Source organism: Leucopleurus acutus, assembly GCF_964270905.1.
Source record: "Leucopleurus acutus genome assembly, chromosome: 3".
In the NCBI taxonomy this organism is placed as follows: domain Eukaryota; kingdom Metazoa; phylum Chordata; class Mammalia; order Artiodactyla; family Delphinidae; genus Leucopleurus; species Leucopleurus acutus.
In genome coordinates, this window is record NC_139145.1 from 11,977,314 (window position 1) to 11,997,676 (window position 20,363).

Genomic DNA, 20,363 nt, shown 5'->3' on the forward strand with positions numbered 1-20,363 from the left:
TGCCCCACCCCCCTTGATGTTTTTCCAGTGACTGCTTTAACTTTGGGGGGATGGGAAAGAGGTGTGACAAGAGCAGAGGCCACTGCAAGCCCCCAAAGAATGATAAATCATACTGGCTGTCTGGTGGGCAGCAACCCTCTTTTATCCACACTCTAGCCCATTTGCAGATGGGGAAGCTGAGGCCTGGGAGGCCCAACTTTCGGGAGGGGGGTTGGTGGGAGGTAGGGAGTAGCCCTGGGGCATGGGTCTTACTCTGGAAGGCGCAAAGCTCAGCCCCACTGTGGAGGGTGCCCTGCCTCAGGGTTTGCATCCATGTTTTCACCTCTAGCTGGGACCCTGAGTGGTCTGGGTGTCTCTGGACTCAGTTTCTCCATCTGCAAAATAGGGCATCTGATGTAGGGGTCTCAGGATCATTGAGAGGTGGGCCATGGGTTTACCCCTATCTCCAATGGTCCCTTCTATCTTTATGTTTCTCTCCATTTGTGTCTCTGTCTCTCTCTGTCTCTGACCCTCCCCCAGGCCTCAAACCTACTCCGCCCCCTGGCCTGGCCTGGGCCCTGCTGCCTGTGAAGACTGCTCTGTGCAGGGTCACAGGGTCCCCGTCCCCACTGTGCCAGGCCTGGAACACTGCCTCTTTGTTCTGATGGCTCTGACTTCATGGCCTGCTGGGCGCCTGACCCTGGCCAGCCCAGCTGCCCCTCAGGACTGGCTCTCAGAGAATGGGCTTCCTCCTGGCCTCTTGGGCCTCAGTTTCCCCAGATGCTCTCCCCCAGGAGAGACCCTTACCCTGTTCTTTGCCCACCTGGGCTCCGAGAACATTTTTTTTTAGGTGAAAATCACATAACATAAAATTAACCATTTTAATATATACAGTTCAGTGACATTTAGAATATTCACGATATGGTACAACAATTACCTCTGTCTAGCTCCAAAACATTTTCAGCACCCCAAAATGCAGCCCCATCCCCATGAGTAGTCGCTCCCCATTCCCCTCCCCCAGCCCCTGGCAACCACTAATCTACCTTCTGTCTCTGTGGATTTGCCTGTTCCGGACATTTTATATGCATAGAATCATACAACATATGGGCTGCTGTGTCTGACTTTTTTCACTCAGCCTGTTGTTTTGGGGGTTCATCCACTTGGTAGCATGAATCAGCTCTTCTCCATGGACATTTTGGGCCTTTGTTGACAGTGCGGAGAGAGGGTCAGAAACTGAAACCACCCCCCTCCCCCCCCCCAACCTCTCCACCTCTGGCTGAGAAAAAGACACAGAGAAAAGACAAAGTTGAGTCTAAAGGAAGCAAGGAGACTCTTCCAGACCTGGAACACGGGGTGCCCTGAGGCTGGAATTCGGGAAACGGGGAGGTGGACATTTTTGGAAGGCCCAGCCTACAGCAAGCACTTCATAACAATTTACTGGGAGAGTGAACTCTGACGTCTGAAGACCCTGGCCTCCCATTTAGCTCCTAAGTCTCAGAAGTGGACCAGAGAGGGCTGGAGACCTGGCCAAGGGCACAGAGCCCCAGACCACCCATGGGGCTCTCACCCAGTGTCCAGCTTCAGTCTGGGGTCAGCAGAGAAGACCCCCCGGACCTGGGGCTCAGGGTCCAGGGCTCGGGTGTGTTTGTGGTCTGAATGAGGCCACCACGCCCAGGCTGACTTCCTGGGTTTCTTTTTCACTTTGACTTGCCCTGGGAGGGGCCACGACACCTAACTTTTTTTTCCTTTTAGTTTTTCTTGCTAAGCTTTAATGTGTTCCTGGGTGAGGACTGGGTGGCTGGGGTCTCTCCAGCAGCACAGAAGCTCGTCCGGGATTGCCACCCTCTTCGAGGACCTAATGGGGCAGGGGGTGACCAGGCTGGTCCCCCTCTTTCTCCTCCTGCTACCCCGGCAGGGCGGTGAGTCCCCTACCCTGGAGTAGTCCCCTGTGGCTCTTCTTGCCGGGAAGGGGGGCTGTGTGTGTATATGTGGAGGGCTGTGGACCCGGTTCCCAGGGTTGTTTCTGTGTCTCTGGGCCTCAGTCTTTCCCTCTATCAAATGTGAGCTGGATGATCATGGATTCTGATGTCAGACTTGGGCATCTCCCCTCCGGTCTTGATTTTGTCTTCTGTGGGGTGGGCTGAAGCTCTGAATCTTTCCCACATCCCAGAGTTCAATGAGAAATAGCTAAGAAAGGAATAAAGACCAAGTATATAATATATATATATTATATATATATATATAAAAAATAGTGTTATGTACCCAGTGTATGTAATATACATACTCTCTCTCCATCTTGTGGAATCGAATGGGAAGGAACCCAGCCCCCAGCAGATGACTAGGTTTGGACTCTCATCCCAGCTCTGCTGTTCCATGACCTCGGGCAGCTTCTTTGTGCCTCAGTTTCCCTCTCTGTAAACTGGAGATCAGCAAGGTTTCAGGGCTTTTAGAGGTCAGGCAGGGCTGGAGACCAGCAAAAGGGAGAGGTACAGGGGACCCTGGATTGCTTTAGAGGAGCGGCCCGAGAGCTGGATGGGTGGGTGGATGGATGGATGGGTGAATGTATGGATAGATGAGTGGATGGGTGGATGGATGGATGGATGGATAGGTGAGTGGATGGGTGGATGGATGGATGGATGGATAGGTGAGTGGATGGATGGATGGATGGATGGATGGATGGATGGATGGATGGGTGGGTGGGTGGAAAGATGGATGGCTGAATAGATGAGTGGATGGGTGGATGGATGGATGGATGGATGGATGGATAGAAAGGTGGATGGGTGGGTGGGTGCAAGGATGGGAAAGTGGGCAGGTGCGTGGATGGTCACTGGGCAAGCACCCCTCCCCTGAAGTGAAAGGCTGAGACTGTCATTTCCCTTCATTGCCTTTGCAGCTGAAGCCTGTGGCACCATGGGGTGCTGTTTTCAGGATCCGCCGTATCCGGAGGCACACTCAGGTCTGGGGCAGTTCCCCATCGTGGGAGGAAGGGGTTGTACTGGGCTCTGACTGACCCATCCCAAGCAGCCACTCCCTCAGCTCCCTCCTGCCCAGCCAAAGACTGGGGTCTCAGTAGCCCCAACCCGACAGCCTGATGGCCTGTCCTCACCAAACTCAGGTGTCCTGGAGCAGTCACCTCTGTAAGCCTCATCTACTCCGTAACAGGGTCGCAGGACTGGTGTCTGTGTCTGTCCTGATTGGTCAGCATGTGAGGTTAAGCAACTGTTAAACATTTTGAAGTTGCTCCGAGGCAAGCATTGCTGGAACATTCATGCTTGTAACAAAGTCACAAAATCTGCCACTGGGCAAGGCGTTTCATCTATTCTTTTGTTCCAGAAATATTTATCAAGCACTTACTACGTGCAGACACAGTTCTAGACATGAAGGAATAAGCTGCGAGCCCAGCTGTCCTCCTGGGGTCACAGCCTAGTGCAGGAGGTGGACAAGAGGCACACAAATGCATATCCTGCATACAATGACGTGCTAGGAAAAAAACAGAGCAGGGTGAGGGATGGAGAAGGAGGGGGCTACTCCAAATAGCCTAGTGCTTGAAGAGGTGACACTGAAGGAGAAATTGGAATGTCAAGATCTGGGCCAAGGACATTTCAGGCAGAGGGCATAGCACATGCAAAGGTCCTGAGGTAGGAGTGAGCCTGGTGTGTTTGAGGACCAGTGAAGAGGCTGAAGTGGCTGGAGGAGGAGGTGCAAGGGAGATGGCAGGAGACAGGCAGGAAGGGCACAAGAAGGTGCTGGAAGTCACAGCGTGTTTAGGCTGAGGTGACACCGGATTGCATAAATGTCACAAAGATTCCTCTCTGGGGTGTGTCAGTTTGGGGACCCCACCACCCTACACTCTAATCTGTTCTCAAACCTCCAGGCTTAGCTTCGGGCCCCCGGGACCTAAACTGCTACCGGATACTCAGCAACGCTGGTTATGAATGTTCCTGGGAATATGAGGGCCCTGCAGCTGGGGTCAGCCACTTCCTGAGATGCTGGTGAGGATCCTGCCTTTGCTCCTGACCCCCTGCCTCTACTCTCAGATGTATGAGCTTGGCAGTGTCTTTGCCTCTTCCTGGACCTCAGTTTCTCATGTCAGAAGGGAGGGCTGGGGATCTGTGTTGTGGGGTCAGCATGGGTGGGCATACAGTTTGGGCGGCAAATTAGGATCCCTGTGGTCCTTCCTTCATCCTCACCCTGTGACTTATTCATCCATCTATTCATTTCTTCCCTCTCTCTGTGGCAGCCCATGTTAGGAGATTCTGGGATCCTCCAAACCCCTTAGTCCTAGTTGATCCCTAAGAAAACCCCAGGCTGGGGAGCGGCGGTGAAAGGGGAAGAAAAGGATTCTGGGATGTGATGCACATCATCTGCTGTGGCCGCTGAGACTCAGTACCGATACCCTCCTTCCCTCAGCCTCAAGCCCGGGCGCTGTTGCTACTTTGCCGCTGGCTCAGCCACCAAGCTGCAGTTCTCCGACCAGGATGGCATATCCGTGCTCCACGCTGTCACTCTCTGGGTGGAATCCCGGGCTGCCAACTGGACAGAGAAGTCCCCCAACATTACCCTGAACCTCTACAGCTCAGGTCAGCACCCTGTTCTCTTCCTCTCCACTACCACTTCCTCACCCAGAGAAGCCTCTGGTCCCCAAGCCTAGACCTGAGGGAATTCTGGGTCCCTGGCAAGGGGCTGGATACTGCCAGTTGTTTTTACATCCAACTCTGTCATGTAACCTGGCAGAGTCTTTCATGGCCCCCTAACGGATCCCCTACTGATGAACATGTAGGTAGCTTCCGGTTTCTCCTTGATACTGTAATGTGGCCAAGACCCTGTTGGGGCTTATAATTTTTTTTTTTTTTTTTTTTTTTTGCTGCATTGGGTCATCATTGCTGTGCGCGGGCTTCCTCTAGTTGCAGAGCGTGGGGGCTACTCTTCGTTGTGATGCTCTGGCTGCTCATTGTGGTGGCTTCTCTTTTTGTGGAGCACGGGCTCTAGGTGCGCAGGCTTGAGGAGTTGCAGCACACGGGCTCAGTAGTTGTGGCGCACGGGCTTAGTTGCTCCGCGGCATGTGGGATCTTCCCGGGCCAGGGATTGGACCCGCGTCCCCTGCATTGGCAGGCGGATTCTTAACCACTGCGTCACCAGGGAAGTCCCCCGTGTTTGGTCTTTAAAATCTGTTTTCACGAATCAATAACATATACTTAGTTTATACTCGTTGAACTGCTACTGTGTGCCATGCTCAGTCACAGGGGACATGGGCAAGGCCAATGGAGGTCACAGCACAGGGCTGGGACAAGGGTGAGATGAATGAGGCACCCTCCTTGGCCACAAGATGTTATGGGGGTGCCAAAAAACCTAAGTAGTCATTATAAACCATAGCATGATGCAACTTTTCTTTTTTAATATTTATTTATTTGGCTGTGCCGCTCTTAGTTGTGGCACGCAGGATCTTTGTTGCCACGTGAGGGTTCTTTGTTGAAGCATGCGGGATCTTTTAGTTGCAGCATGCGTGTGGGATCTAGTTCCCTGACCAGGGATCGAACCCAGGTCCCCTGCATTGGGAGTGCGAAGTATTGACCCATGAACCACCAGGGAAGTCCCATGATGCAACATTTTAAAAAAATCAATATTAATGCAAAAAAAAAAAAGCATGACAAATCAAATATCAGATTTTTTTTTTTCGGCCGCACTGCACAGCACGCAGGATCTTATTTCCCCAACCAGGGATTGAACCCACACCCCCTGCAGTGGAAGTGCAGAACCCTAACCACTGGACCGCCAGGGAATTCCCCAGAACTTCAAATAAAGACAGGATCTGACCCTGTATTTGTACAACCTTGCCTCCCTCTCCTCACCCTAATCTCAACCCTCTCCCTGCCTTCATGGAGCCCAGATTCATGTAGGGTGATGGACAAGGCATGATCGTTACACATGATGAGATACTGCTGGGAGGTCAGGGAGGGCTCCAGCTCAAGGATGAAAAAGATCCAGTAGGAATAAAGATGGGGAAGTGTGGATACAGCAAAACAGAGGATACATCAAGTGCAAAGGCCCTGAGCTAGAATCAGGCACACTATGACCGAGATGCAGAAAGCATGATAGATGTCTCCCCTCAGGCCAGGCTCCTTGAAGTGGGCTTAAAAAGTCAGTAAGATTTCCCTAATAGTCCTTCAGAAAAAAATAGAATCAGTTCATTACCCTCTCATCAGCAATTTACAAAAGTGCCTGTCTCACCACAGCCTTGCCAGCAATGAGTATTAATATTTTAAAGACACCTTTACTAATAGGATCCTGTGTATAAATCTTAACTCTTTGACCCCAGGCTTAGATAGAACCCCAGGCTTAGATGGCACCTGTAGAGGTGTCCCTGATTCAAATTTGGGGAGCTTGGTGGTTTACTATGGGCCAGGAGGATCATGGGAAGATTTTCCAGAGTTTTCAGGACCAACAGCTCACACACATGCCGGCTTCCCCTTCCCAACCCCCAACTCTGCTTCCAGTTAAATACGACCCTCCCCCAGGAAACATCAAGGTGTCCAGGTCAGCGGGGCAGCTGCTCATGGAGTGGGAGACCCCAGCCCACCAGGATGGTGCTGAGGTACAGTTCCGGCACCGGACACCTGGCAGCCCGTGGAAGTGGGTGAGTTTATTCCCCAGATCAGGGGTTTGCACAGGCACAGGGCACCCTCACACCTCTCCCATCAGTTTTGCAATCTCTGTATCTATCACCCTTCCCATGTGGCCTCCACTCTTGCCCCATGTTTAGCCTCTGGGTCTCTCTGACATGAAGATCTGATTGTGATCTCCCTTGCTCACACACCCTCCATGGTTCCCCACTACCCTCAGTAAGTCATCCTTATCTTCAGCTGGCCCTAGTTTCCCTCACTTGCCTCATGCTTCCTCTGGCCCCTTTTTGAATGGCCATCATTCTTTGCCTATGCCCTGGATTCCCAGCCTCTTTGCCTTGGTATATGCAGTTCCTTCCATCTGCATGCCCTCCTCTGTATCTGAGCACATGTGAATCCAACCCACCTTCAGGGTCCAGCTCAAGGGCTACCTCTTCCAGGAAACTACCTTTCCACCATTCCTCCCTCCCTCCCTCCTTTCTTTTTTTCTATTTTTTTTTTTTAAGCCGTGCTGTGTGGCATGTGGGGTCTTAGTTCCCAGACCAGGGACTGAACCCCTGCCCACTGCATTGGGAGCACAGAGTCCTAACTGGACTGCCAGGGAAGTCCCTCCTTTTTTAAATTCAGATGTAACTGACATACAAAATCATATTAGTTTCAAGTGTACAACATGATTTGATATTTGTATACATTGTGAAATCATCACCACAATAAGTCTGTTTAACCTCCGTCACCACACAGGCATGTTCCAGATTTTGCTTCTTGTAATGAGAACTTTTAAGATTTACTCTCTAAGCAACTTTTGGACAATACAGTTCAGTATTGTTAACTATAGTCACCATGCTGTACGTTACATCCCAGGACTTATTTATTTTATATTGATAACTTTGTACCTTTTGACCACCTTCACCCGTTTCGCCCACACACTACCCCTCACCTCAGGCAACCACTACTCTGTTCTCCGTATCTATGAGTTTGGTTTTTTGTTTGTTTTCAATTCACTTGTAAGTGAGATCATACAGTATTTGTCTTTCTCTGTCAGACTTATTTCACTCAACATAATGCCGTCAAGGACTATTCATGTTGCAAATGGCAGGATTTCCTTCTTTTTATGGCTAAATAATATTCCATTGATACATGTACCGCATTTTCTTTATCCATTCATCCATCGATGGACACTAAGATTGCTTTCACATCTTGGCTGCTGTAAATAATGCTGCAGTGAACATGAAGGTGCATGTATCTTTTCCAATTAGTGTTTTGCTTTTCTTTGGATAAATACTCAGAATTGGTATTGCTGGATGATATGGTAGCTCTATTTTTAATATTTTGAGGAACTTGCACTCTGTTTTCCATAGTGGCTGCTGCAATTTACATCCCCACCAACAGGACACAGGGTTCCCTTTTCTCCACATCCTCGCCAACAATTGTTATCTCTTGTCTTTTTGATGATAACCATTCTGACAGGTGTGAGATGGTATCTCGTTGTGGTTTTGAGCTGCATTTCCCTGATGATGAGTGATGTTGAACACATCTTCATGTACCTGTTGGCCATCTGTATGTCTTCTTTGGACCTTCATTCATGCTTCAGCTACTCTATTCTCCCCTCTGTCCCCTGCAAGCAGGGCAAGCCTAGGCTTGCAAGAAACCTCAGCCCTGACCAAGTCCCCAAGGAGTCCCTGGTTTGGGAGAGACAGAGAACACCCACACAGCTTCTGAATTGTGGTGTCTCCCCCTCCCTCAGCCTGGGAACATCTTGAGTCCAGGGAGTTGCCTCAGTTTGGGCCCCATCTTCCCTCCAAATGTTGTGCCCCTCCCTGAGCCTCAGTTTTCCCATCAAGTGAATGGGTTCGGATCAGTCAGAGGCAGGTGACATGGGACTCCTCTTGGGGAGGGGCATCTCTTTGCTTTTTATCTCCAGCCCCCTAACACACTCTGCAGTGGACCCTCTCAGCCCCCCTTTGCAGATGAGGAAACTGAGGCTCAGGATGTCCAGAGACCTCTCAGCATCAGCCGGGGAGTGTGGGGCTAGCTGGGTCCTAAACTTGCCTCTCCTCATCCACGACACCACAAACAGATAGGTTTTGTCGCTTAAAATATTTTTTTAGGAAATTACAAAAATATAATTTTGCCTCCTAAAATAATTATTTTATTTTATTTTTTAATTTTTGGCCTCGACACACGGCTTGTGGGATCTTAGTTCTCTGACCAGGGATTGAACTCGGGCCCCGGAAGTGAACGTGCCAAGTCCTAACCACTGGACTGCCAGGAAATTCCCCCAAATAATGCTTTAAAAAAAAAACAAAACTTTTTTATTTTGGAATAATCTTAGATTTTCAGAAAAGTTACAAAGAAGTACATAGAGCCTTCACCCAGCTTCCCCACAGGTTAATGGCTTTCGTTCCCAAGTCTGTCTGTCACTGGTCTCTTGCTATGAACTGTCTGTCTGTCTGTCACTGGTCTCTTGCTACGAACTAAACTCCAGAGTCTATTTGGATTATCACCCACTTTTCCAAGAATGTCCTCTTTCTGTTCTCAGATCCAATCCAGGTTTCCGTGTTACATTTAGCAAAGTAATTGTTGAAAATTTCAAAAAAGCTAGAATGTTCAACACCCAAATGTAAAACAATGTATAAATATGGTCTTGTTTTAGGGCGACTGTGGACATCAGGATGATGCTGGCTTCGGTGAGAATAATAGTGACAATGACAGCGGTAGCAAGTTAGCATTAATTAGGCACCCACTGTATGCTAGACCCAGTGCTAAATTCTCTGTAGGCTTGTTTGCGCCTCCCTGTAGTTCAGTATTGGATTATTCCCATTTCACAGGTGAGGAAACAAAGGCTTGGGCTTGTGAAGCCTTTGGCCAAGTTCACATCCCTAGTAGGTGGCCTTGCTGAGACTTGAACTCCAGACAGTAGAAGAAGTGGGTGATCCTTGAGGCCCCAAGAGCACAGGACCTGGCCTATTCTGGCTGTGTCCTCAGGGTCCGGCACATGATTAGCTCTCAATAAGTGCTTGTACACAGTTGGCACTCAATAAGTGCATGTGCACAGTTGGAGCTTAATATGTGCATGATGGCTAAGTGACCAGTGCCAAGCCCTGGGTGCTCCTGGCTTTGGGACAGCCCCTTTGCTTGATGTTTGATCTGCTTCTTCCCAGAGTCATGCCTCTGCCCCTTGGAGATGGACACGGCCCAGGAATTCCAGCTGCGGCGACGGCTGAGGCCGGGGGTCTCCGGAGGTCCCTGGAGCAGCTGGAGCAGCCCTGTGTGCATCCCCCCTGGTGAGAGCGCCCTGGACCACAGGAAGGGAGACAGGCGTTAGAAAGATGGTAGTAGTATTAGAAATAAGGTGGTGAGCGTTAGCATTAAGGTGATGGATGTTAGAAATAAGGCTGCCGAAGAAATTAGGGAAAATTAGTGCAAGGTGGCAGGGCAGTGGGCAAGTTTCACTTTGTAAAATGTGGCAAATCCATAATAAAAAGAAAACATGTATCAGTCTTTCTCTCCTTCCAATTAGTTTGGTGGGTTTTGTTCTTTGAAAGCCGAACAAGGAGTTGGTGGGTGCAAGTGGCTGTGTCGTGAAGGCAGATTTTTCCAAATGACACAGGAAGCTGGAGCCAGGGCAGCTCCAGAGTGGAGACGTGGCCCGAGGTGGGGGTGGGAGGGAGAGATGGGGGGAGTGACTGTCAACATTTGTCCCCCTACCCTTTGAGCTGGAGCTTCCTCCTGCCCACCCAAGTGCGTATCTGCTGGGAAACAACTCCGACGGCTGTTTTCAGATTTTTTTTTTAATTGTAGTAAAAAAAGACATAATATAAAATTTGCCATTTTAACCATTTTTAGCCAGTTGCATTGAGTATATTCACACTATCATGGAGTGGATCTCCATGTTTGCAGATTTTGAAAACTGCTTAACGACCCATGGAATCCTGTGTTTCATTGGAGAGAAGGAAAAGGTCCTGGGTCCCAATCCAGGGTCTGCAGGACGTTGTGAGCAAGGACCCCACCCCCAGTGTCACTGTCTTGCTGTCTCATTGCAGAAAACCCCCCACAGGCCAAGGTGAGGCTCTCGGTGGAGCAGCTCCGCCCGAATGGGAGGAGGAAGGTGACCTTCCATGAGCAGGTAATGGGACCATCGCAGGCCTGTGGGGTGGCCTGAGGACAGAGAGAAGGAGACAAGAGGCTGGAGTGGAAGTGTTTAAAAGGAGGGAGATGAGCCGTGGAGGTGGTAGGGACCGGAAGGACTGTGGGTTGAACTCTGAAGGTAATGGGGAGCCATGGAGGGTGTGTGAGCAGAGGAAGGATATGGCTGGACTCAGGTGTTCACAGGCTCCCTCTGGCAGTCATTGGGGGAGCAGATTTTGGGGGGCTCACGTGAAAGCTGGAAGGCCAGGAAGGGGTTGACTGTGCTGGTCTGGATGGGAGATGACTTTTTTGAAGTCCCGCAAACAACTCATTAAGTACAGTCGAATGAACCCATTTTCCAGAGGAGGAAACTGAGGCTCAGAGGGGAAATCTCCTGCCTGAGTCGGGGCAAACTCACCATACATTTCAACCCCTGGCTTCACCATAATTGATTCCTCCAGGTCCCCAATGGGCTGGCACGATAAAGCTGTAGTGAAGCTCCTTCTCATCCTTGGTTTCCTATAATTTGAATTTCTTTTCTTAGGAAAAATGTCCAGGCTCGAAGTAACTGGGTCCAAAGACAGAAACATTTTTTTTCTCTGGCTTTCAGTGGGTTTTGCCAAATTATTCCCCCCCCCCAAACCAATGAGCGGTGGATGTGTCAGTTTCCCAGCAGCCTTGCCAGCACTGAGGTTTACTATTTTTAAAAAAATTTTCATACATGTCATCAGCTGTGGCCCGTGGATGAGCCTGTGCTCGTGGGCAGCATCCTGATGTCAACCCACGGGGACGACGTGCATGTTCAGGTCCCCACAAACCATCTCTCACACTCACAACAGCTGCCCCAACTGGAGCTTCCAGAAGGCTGCCTCGGGCCCGACTCAGGCATGGAGGTGACCTACCATGTCCACCTGCATATGCTGTCCTGCCCATGTAAGGCCAAGGCCACGAGGACTCTGCGCCTGCGGAAAAATCTCAGCCTCTCGGGTGCCGCCTATGACCTGGTTGTCTTTTCCCGGAATCGCTTTGGCCTCGGTCCCAACCAGACATGGCACATTCCTGCCTATACCCACTCAGGTGCCTTTGGCTGGGCAGTGGTGGGGGGGGGCCTCTTGGAGCTGAGTACGTACTCGAGCCTCAGCTAGACTAGAGTGAAGCGAGCGAGGCACAAAAATGTAATGTGGTGTCTAATTTAGGAGTGTGTAAAGTCAGTATTCAAAATGCATAGCATTAAAAAATGCATAGCGCTATAGTGTAATAGTTAAAAAATTTCTCACTGGCGAACTGTGGCCCAGGCCAAACACTTGTTTTTGTAAATAAAGTTTTATTGGGACCAGGGCCAAGATCAGGGTGTGGCAAGCAAGGCAGGGTCGTGCAAATACAGGGTTGATCCTGTCTTTATTTAAAATCTAGACATTTTGCTCATTTTATATACATGTATACATATATTAAATATATACATATATTTATACACAATGAAAAAATCAATGGCGATGATGTGGATAAAAGGGAACCTTCATACACTGTCGGCAGGAATGTAAATTGGTGCAGCCACTATGGAAAACAGTATGGAGATTCCTCAGAAAATTAAGACTAGAACTACCATATGGTCCAGCAATTCCACTTCTGGGTATTTATCCAAAGAAAAAGAAAACATAATTGGAAAAGATATATGCACCCCTATGTTCATTGCAGCATTATTCACAATAGCCAAGATATGGAAACAACCTAAGTGCTCATCAATGGAGGAATGGACAAAAAAGATGTGGTGCATGTATACAATGGAATACTACTCAGCCATAAAAAAGAATGAAATGTTGCCATTTGTGACAACATGCGTGGACCTTGAGGATATTATGCTTAGTGAAACAATTCAGCTGGAGAAAGACAAATACCCTATGATTTCACTCAGATGTGGAATATAAAAACCAACCAACCAGCCAACCAACCAAACAAACAAACAAACAACTGACTGACTAAATAGACGGAGAAACCAAAACTAATACCTAGATATAGAGAACAGATTAGTGGTTACCAGAGGGGAAGAGGCAAGGGGAGGGGAGGGGTGAAGGGGATCAACTGTATGGTGACAGATGGAAACTAAATTTTTCATGTTGAGCACGCAGTAGGGTATTCAGAAGTCAAAATATAATATTGTGCACATGAAACATTTTTATTATTATAATATTATAAACCAGTGTTACCTCAAAAAAATAAATCTAAAATTTAAAAATTAAGGTTTATATGTATGTATATAAACATATGTATTTTATTGAGGTAAAGTTCACATATCAAAATGAACCATTTTAACAAGTACAATTTGGTGCCCTAATTACATTCACAATGTTGTGCAATCATCACCTCTGTCTAGTTCCAGAACCTTTTCATCACGCCCAAAAGGAGACCCCGTCCCCCTTAGCAGTCACTCCCCCTCCCCCTCCCCCAGCCCCTGACAATCACCAATCTGTTTTCTGTCTCTGTGGATTTGCCTGCTCTGGACATTTCATAGAATTAATCATCTACTATGTGACCTTTTGTGTCTGGCTTCTTTCACAGCCTGATGTCTTCAAGATTCATCCACATTGTAGCAGGCATCAGTGCTTCATTCCTTTTTATGGCTGAGTAATATTCCACTGTGTGAATGGGCCACATTTTATCTGTTTTTCCACTGACGGACATTTGAGCTGTTTCCATTGTTTTGGCAACCGTGAATAGTACTCAGTACATATTTTTAGGTTCATTTTGATTTTTTAAAAAATATTGCATTAGCAGAGTGTTGATCTTGGTGATTGGGTTCTTTGGCGCCTCCTTAATTTCATGCCCTGCTCGCTTCACCTTAGTCCTGATCCTGCTGAGCACCCAGCTGGGCTGTTAGGATGATGCCCATTTCAGAGATGAGATGACCGAGGCTCAGACAGATGAAGCCACTTGCCAGGGTGACACAGCAGCAAGTCTGTCAGCTCCTGGTCTGCTTTGGGCCATGGCCTCGCTATGTGACCTTGGGCTGGTGGCTCTCCGGCTTCGAGCCTCAGGTTTTATATCATTGGGATAATCATCGTCCCACTTTGTGGGAAAGTGGCGCCTGTAAAATGCTCGGCACTGGCCTGGCGCATACAGTCGGAACTCAGTAAATGATAGCTATTGTCCCTAGAATTGGAAGCAGTACCCACCTCTCAGGTTGGTACAGGTGGCCTTGCTGCAGGGAGTGAAGAGATGAGCCCAGGGGGCTGAGTGGGTCTGTCCTCGGGGCTCTGAGCTCTGGTCCAGCCGGGAGGCTCCTCCTCCACCACAGCCACCCACCGCTGGGCAAAGTGGGTGGTGGGTGACCAGGCATCTGCTGGACCAGGAGATGCCCACTAGCCTGACAGGGTAGTAGTGGCAGCATAGGGAGCACTGACTGTGGGCATCCTGGCAGGGAACCCACAGTCAGGCTGGGGGAGGACTCGATTCATTCAAACAGCCCCTGCTGTCCCCTCTGTGCTCAGCCCCCATCCTGGCAGCCCCCAGCGTAGGGAGACAGAGCCAGATACAGACACTCCTGGCCCTGGGGGGTTAGAGCTTGTCAATAGGGTGGGATGGGGCTATAGGAGCCTTGGGTTGGGGGCAGCATGAGGCAGCTATTCTGATGTGCCTCTCTTGTCTTCTTCCAGAACCAGGGGTTCTGAATATCAGTACCAGAGCCAACAGGACCACCATGCATTGGCCAGCCTGGGCCCAGGGCATGACATACTGCATTGAGTGGCAGCCCCAGGGCCAGGACGAGAGCCTTGCCACCTGCACCCTGACGGCACCCCAGGACCGGGACCCTGATGGAATGGGTACCGTAATATCGGTTGCCCTGCATCCTCCATTAGAGCTCCTGGTCAGCTCAAACCTACAGGCATCATCCTTGTGGGGTGTCTGAGGCCCAGAGAGGTCTTGCCACTTGCGCAAGGTCACACAGAGGTGGGGACAGGCCAAGACAGACCCTTCCACTCATGCAGGTCTGGTGCTTCCTGCTGGGATCCTGGGGTGTCAGGGCTCAGCCCTGGGAAAGTTGCACCCCAGCAGGTAATGAGTTTCATGTCCCAGGGTGTTTGTTAAACATTCACCCGTGCCAGGAAAGGTAGCAGCTAGCAAGATGCAGGTGGCAAATTAATGAGGCCTCTGGAGGGAAAGGGAGGGCGCCAAATGGCCCAAGCAGCCTCTCACTCTCTGACGTGGTCTTGGCCGGGGCCCCAGGAAGCCTCAGCCCCAGCCTGGTCCTCAAAGAGCTCTCAGCCAGGGGAGACAGAGCTGGAGGCAGACACCCCGGCGCCATAGAGTAGGAGCTGTGCTGGAGGGGGTGGGGACAGGTTGGGAAGGGGCGGGGATGGGGTGGCAAGGGGCATGAGGACGGAATCCTGGAGGAGGGGACATTGGTGCAAGGGCTTTAAAGCATGGGTAGGAGTGCTCTAAGAGTTCCTGGCAGATGGCACAGGTGCGGAGGTGGGGACACAATCTATTTACTGGTCTGACCCTTGCTCATCCTTCCAGCGACGCACAGCTTGAGCCAAGCATCTGGGGCAACGCGACAGAAGGAGTGTTACCGCGTCACTATCTTTGCCTCTGCACACCCGGAGAAGCCCACCTCGTGGTCCACCGTCTTGTCCACCTTCCACTTTGGAGGCAATGGTGAGTGGCCCAAACCTGCAGGGTGGTCTCCCCAGGGGACTCGGCAGTGTCCTTGGGTATCAGGAAGGGGGAATACCATTTAGAGGCACCTACTGCCTATCAGGCCCTGGCCAGAAGCCAGACACAGAGAAGTCAGCTCAGTCAACTCTTAAGATACTCCAAGAGGCATCGCACCATTATATAGTAAGAAAACTGAGGCTCAGAGAGGGGAAGTGATGACACCAAGAGTGGTGGAACGGGCAGACACAGCTGACTCTGCGGCCAAGGTTCCCTGGGTCTCTGGACAGTAGCAGGCTGGGCAGGCAGGAAGTACTCAACCAGCACCCTTGGAGCTGACTGTGGTAAAGGATGTCGGTTGTAGCCTCGGAGGCCGGGAGCCCACAACATGTGTCTGTAAAGAAACTCAGCCAGGATTCAGTGTCTGTGGACTGGACACCATCTCTGCTGAGCACCTGCCCCGGAGTCCTGAAGGAGTACGTTGTGCGCTGCCAGGATGAGGCCAGCAACCAAGTATCCGGTACGTGAGGCAGCACAGGCCTGGCTGGGGGAGGAAGGGCTCTGGCCTTGAGTTCTGCCTTGCTGTGTGACCCTGGACACCTCACTGTCCCTCTCTGGGCCTTGGTTTTCACACCCATGGAACAATAGAGTTGGACTCAAGCGTCTTGACTGGCCCTTTAGACGGCAACTCCCATGGAGCAGGGATGACTTTCTCCATTCTACAGATGGGGAAACTGAGGCCTGGAGAGGGATTCACCTGCCCAAAGGTTAAACAAGCTTGGATTTGAGCTCAGTTAGGTGCCCCTTCCTGCCCCATAGGAGGGAAAGAAATGAGGATGTACAGGGCAGGTCTCACCAGGGCTGAAACGTCCTGTCATTTCCCACATTGGGAGCCTCTTCCTCCCCGCTGGGTAACATAGCCTTGCGAGAATACAGCCTCGCCCGTCCATCTCCTGCAGCAACAGGCCAGGCCGCCAAGACCATGAGTTTATATCCTGCCTTCCCTCCGCGAGCCCAGCACAGGGGCGGGAGAGGGGTGGAGGGGGGAGGAGGGTGGAACGGGGGCTGCTCTGACATCAGATATAGACATTCTGCCATCAGCTTGGTCACCCTCCGTTGTTTAGAGGGGGTAAATGAGGCCAAGTGGGAGTCGGTGACTTGTTCACAGTGGCACAGCTGGAAGCAGCCCATTTGCTGAAAACCAGTTTGCCAAAAGTCAAATTGCTGAAGATTTATGCACCAAATGCCCATTTGGCCAAATGTACCAACGTCCCTGAAATTTCTTTGGAAGAATATTCCTCTTGAATATTTACAATGGATATGGATTTAGGGTTCTAGGAATTTTTCTTCTGTACGACAGCCAACAACTGTATTCTCATTTTAAAGAATTTTATGGGGTGCTTTATTTTTTAAAAGTCATCCAATTCCACAGACACTTGTTGAGATCCAACTTTGTGCTGAGGTGCTGGGGACACTCGGGGAACAACTTAGACAAAGTTAACCCTGACCTTGTCCCTAAAGATGAGAAAGAGGTGAGGGAGGAAGGCATGTAGTTATCTGGCGAAAGGGTGAACCAGGCCAGGGAAACAGCCAGTGCAAAGGCCCTGAGGTTTGGGATTGAACCTGGTGCCTTTTAGGGAGCTCTGAGGAGAAGGCAGATGCGCTGGAAAGGAGTGGGCTAGGAGCGAGTGAAGGGCAAATTGGTCAGAATTTGAGAAAAAACAGCATCATTCACTGAATATTTTGATGAAGAATATTTTCCAAATAAGTTTGATGTGAATGGGTGCATTTAGGGAAGATTATTCAGCAAAATGTCTGTGAGCCCCTACTCCCACCCCCAGGGTGGAGCCCAGAGTAAAGGGGGTTTAGGGACACACGCTGCCTCCCGCCCACAGAGCTGTCAGTGAATGCCACAGAGACCCAGATCACCCTCCAGGGCCTGCGGGCTGCCACCGCCTACAAGGTGCAGGTTCGAGCAGACACAGCCAAGTGGCGGGGTGCCTGGAGCCAGGCCCTGCGCTTCACCGTCGGTGAGTGAGGGGGCGGGCCCGGGTACTTACCCAGCATGCACTGCCCCATCCCACATGTCAGCAAGCAGTCCCACCCTGACCCTCCATCCTTCCATGGCTCCCCATGCATCCCTCTCAGGAGAAAGTCGCAGGCTGACCTGCTCCCAACTCCTTCCCCTCTGCTGCAGCTTCCCCTCATGAACCTTCTCTTACGCTGGCTTTTCCTTGCAGGCTTCTCTGTCTGGAATGTTTGGTCTCCTTGTCAAACTCCTATTCATCCTTCAAAACTCAGCTCAAAAGCTCTCTCCTCCAGGAAGCCTTCCAGGCTTCCTTCTGGGCACCCCCCCCCGCTGCCCCTCCTACCTGGCCTGACACCTTGGGAGTGTGTGTGGGTGTCTGTGTGGGCTCTGCCTCCCCCAGCCTTGGAGCTCCTGGGGAAAGGAAGGGAGCAGGGGGGCTATTTATTGAGTGAATGAATGAATATGAATGAATGAGTATCTCATCACAAACATAAGGAGGTGGGCTCCATTGTCTTGGGGTGTGTGGCAATGAGAGATTTGGAGACCAAATGATCCCTGTTCCTGCCACGGTCCCTGCCTGTTGTCCTTGTTGTGAAGTCTGGTCCCAAGAGAACCAGTGAGCCAGACTGGGTGTGCGGTGGGCTGGTCTGGGTCCGGGGGAGCAACCACACGGGCCCTACCTGCAGGCTCTTGGAGCTACAGTGTCCTGAGCACTTATTGTGTGCCAGGGCTTTATCCTGTAGTCACAGGGCAGGCGGGGTCCCACCTCACAGAGGAGGAAACTGAGGCACAGAGGGATTCACAGTATGCCAGAGTCAGCAGGGAGTTGATGGAGGGCCCGCCCCTCCCACTCCCTCCTCAATGAGAAGCAGGATGCGGCTCTCCCCCAGCCCAAGCTCTTCTGCTCCCAGAAGTCCAGGTCTCTGAGTTGTCCGATTTGTCCATCTTCTTCGCATCTTTTGGGAGCTTCGTGAGCATCCTTCTCCTGGGAATCTTTGGGTACCTCGGCTTGAGCAGGTAACTTGCACCCCTTCCCCCGAGATGATCTGTAATAGTGATAGTAAGAATAGTAATAACTGCTCCCCCCCAAGTAGGTTTTTATGTCCACTTTCGAGATGAGGAAACTGAGGCCCAGATAGTCAGGCCCAGGCATCCAGCAGTGGCGACAGTGCTGGGATTTCAATCTGGGTCTGTCAGTCTCCCGTACCCCTGACCCCTTGGCCACATCCTCACTCCCCTTATTATAACCTAATGGAGATGAAAAAAAAATAAGTCAGAACAATTAAAAAGTAAGAACGAACAGAAGCACTGACCAGTTCTCCTCCTTCCCCAGGGCTGTAAGGCACCTGTGCCCACCCCTGCCCACACCTTGTGCCAGCACTGCCGTCGAGTTCTCTGGCAGCCAGGGGAAGCAGGTAAGGGCCCCCTTTCTAATTCCAGGTCTTGTTTATTGGGTCCATATCTGGACCAGGGCTCTGAAGAGTAATGGCTATGCATTAACTCATTTTACTTTCCCCCAACCCACTGGTGCAAGAACTCCAAAAGCCTGTCCAATTTTATAGACAGGCAAATAGAAACCCAAAGGGGAACCTCGTGTAGGCCATTTACTAGTAGCAGAAACAGAACTGAAGTGAGTTCCACAAAGGAACTGATGGAAAAAAAAAAAAATCCAAGGTGGTGGGCTTCAGGCATGGCTGGATCCAGGAACTAGGACTCCATCTCTTTGTGGTGCTATCCTCCCTTCAGGCTTCTATCTCAGGCAGGCTCAGCCTTCCCCCTGTGGAAGCAGGGTATCCATTTTTCCCATTAACTGGAGCAGAATTCTCGGACATCACTGATTGGCCCAGCTTGGGTCATATGCCCATCCCTTAGCCTATCACTAGAACCAGGGGGTAGGAGTGTTCTGATTGGCTGGGCCAGGATCACATGTCAATGGCAAGAGCTGGCGTGGGGCTACTGCCCTGTCCAACCACATCAACTAAGAGAGGAGAAGGGACAATTTTCCAAAGAGAAATGGGGGGTCCTTCCAACTGATCCTTGAATTGGTCTCGGGTTTTAGAGAATTAAGCCAGAAGGGACCTGGTCCACTCCATCCTTGTGTGGATGAGAAATAGGGCCCTGCCCACAGCCTTGACCCCACCGTCCGTCTCCAGGTTTGGCAGTGGAACAGCCCGGCAGACTTCCCAGAGGAGGTGTCCCAGCAAGGGGCCCTGGTGGTGAACATATCCTGGGACAAAGGAGAGCGAACTGACGTCGACACAGCTGGGCTTCTCAAGGAGAAGATGGAGCTGCCTCTGGGTGCCCCTGAGCCAGCCCTGGACACGGAGCTGCCCTTGAAAGACAGGAAATGGGTGCAGGGATGCCCTGAGGCTGGGACTCTGGGGCCTGGCTGGAAGGACAGTCTGGAGGACAGCCCTGCCCAGGCAGCTGGACTCCCGCTGCTCCTGGGAGACCTAAGGCAGACCCCCAAATTCCATTCCCAGGGAGAAACAGAAACATCTGCCTCCCCTTACAGATAGGAAGACCAACGATCGCAATCACGACAGTCGGTTATTAAGTACTTATTGCATACCCAGCCTGTTCTTTCTAGGCACGTGCTGCCCTGAATCCCCATAACCGCCTTGAGGTACATGGCTGTCTTATTAACCTATTTCAGTGAGCCTCAGTGAGGCTCAGAGAGGGCGAGTGGCTGGCCTGTGGCCACACAACACAGGCAGGAGTCTAACCCAGGCGGAGTGACTCAGACCCCATCCCCACTGCCCAGGCTCTGGCGTCAGTGCCCCCCACCAACACCCACTCTGTCCAGCACTGGTTGCCACATGTCCTGTGGTGGGAACCCTACAAACCACCATGAAACGGGAGCTGCTACCCAGGGCCAGGGCCTGGCATCCATGGAGCAAGGCGCTGTTGGCCTGTTGGGGGTGTGTGGGATAGACTGGAGGGGGGCCCAAACGGTC

At 50.9% G+C, this 20,363-nt stretch overlaps 1 protein-coding gene across 1 annotated transcript; it reads left to right on the top strand.

Moving 5' to 3' along the window:
• Positions 1 to 1,707: 1,707 nt before the first annotated feature.
• Positions 1,708 to 19,967, top strand: IL12RB1 (interleukin 12 receptor subunit beta 1). The gene is made up of 16 exons (XM_082835100.1): positions 1,708 to 1,898; positions 2,873 to 2,935; positions 3,854 to 3,971; positions 4,390 to 4,559; positions 6,474 to 6,613; positions 9,253 to 9,286; positions 9,761 to 9,883; positions 10,643 to 10,725; positions 11,567 to 11,804; positions 14,378 to 14,545; positions 15,243 to 15,380; positions 15,742 to 15,897; positions 17,273 to 17,407; positions 18,318 to 18,423; positions 18,740 to 18,821; positions 19,560 to 19,967. Exons 1-16 carry the CDS (start codon positions 1,751 to 1,753, stop codon positions 19,923 to 19,925), a joined length of 2,268 nt encoding a protein of 755 aa, XP_082691226.1. The 5' UTR covers positions 1,708 to 1,750; the 3' UTR covers positions 19,926 to 19,967.
• The last annotated feature ends 396 nt before the right edge of the window (positions 19,968 to 20,363 follow it).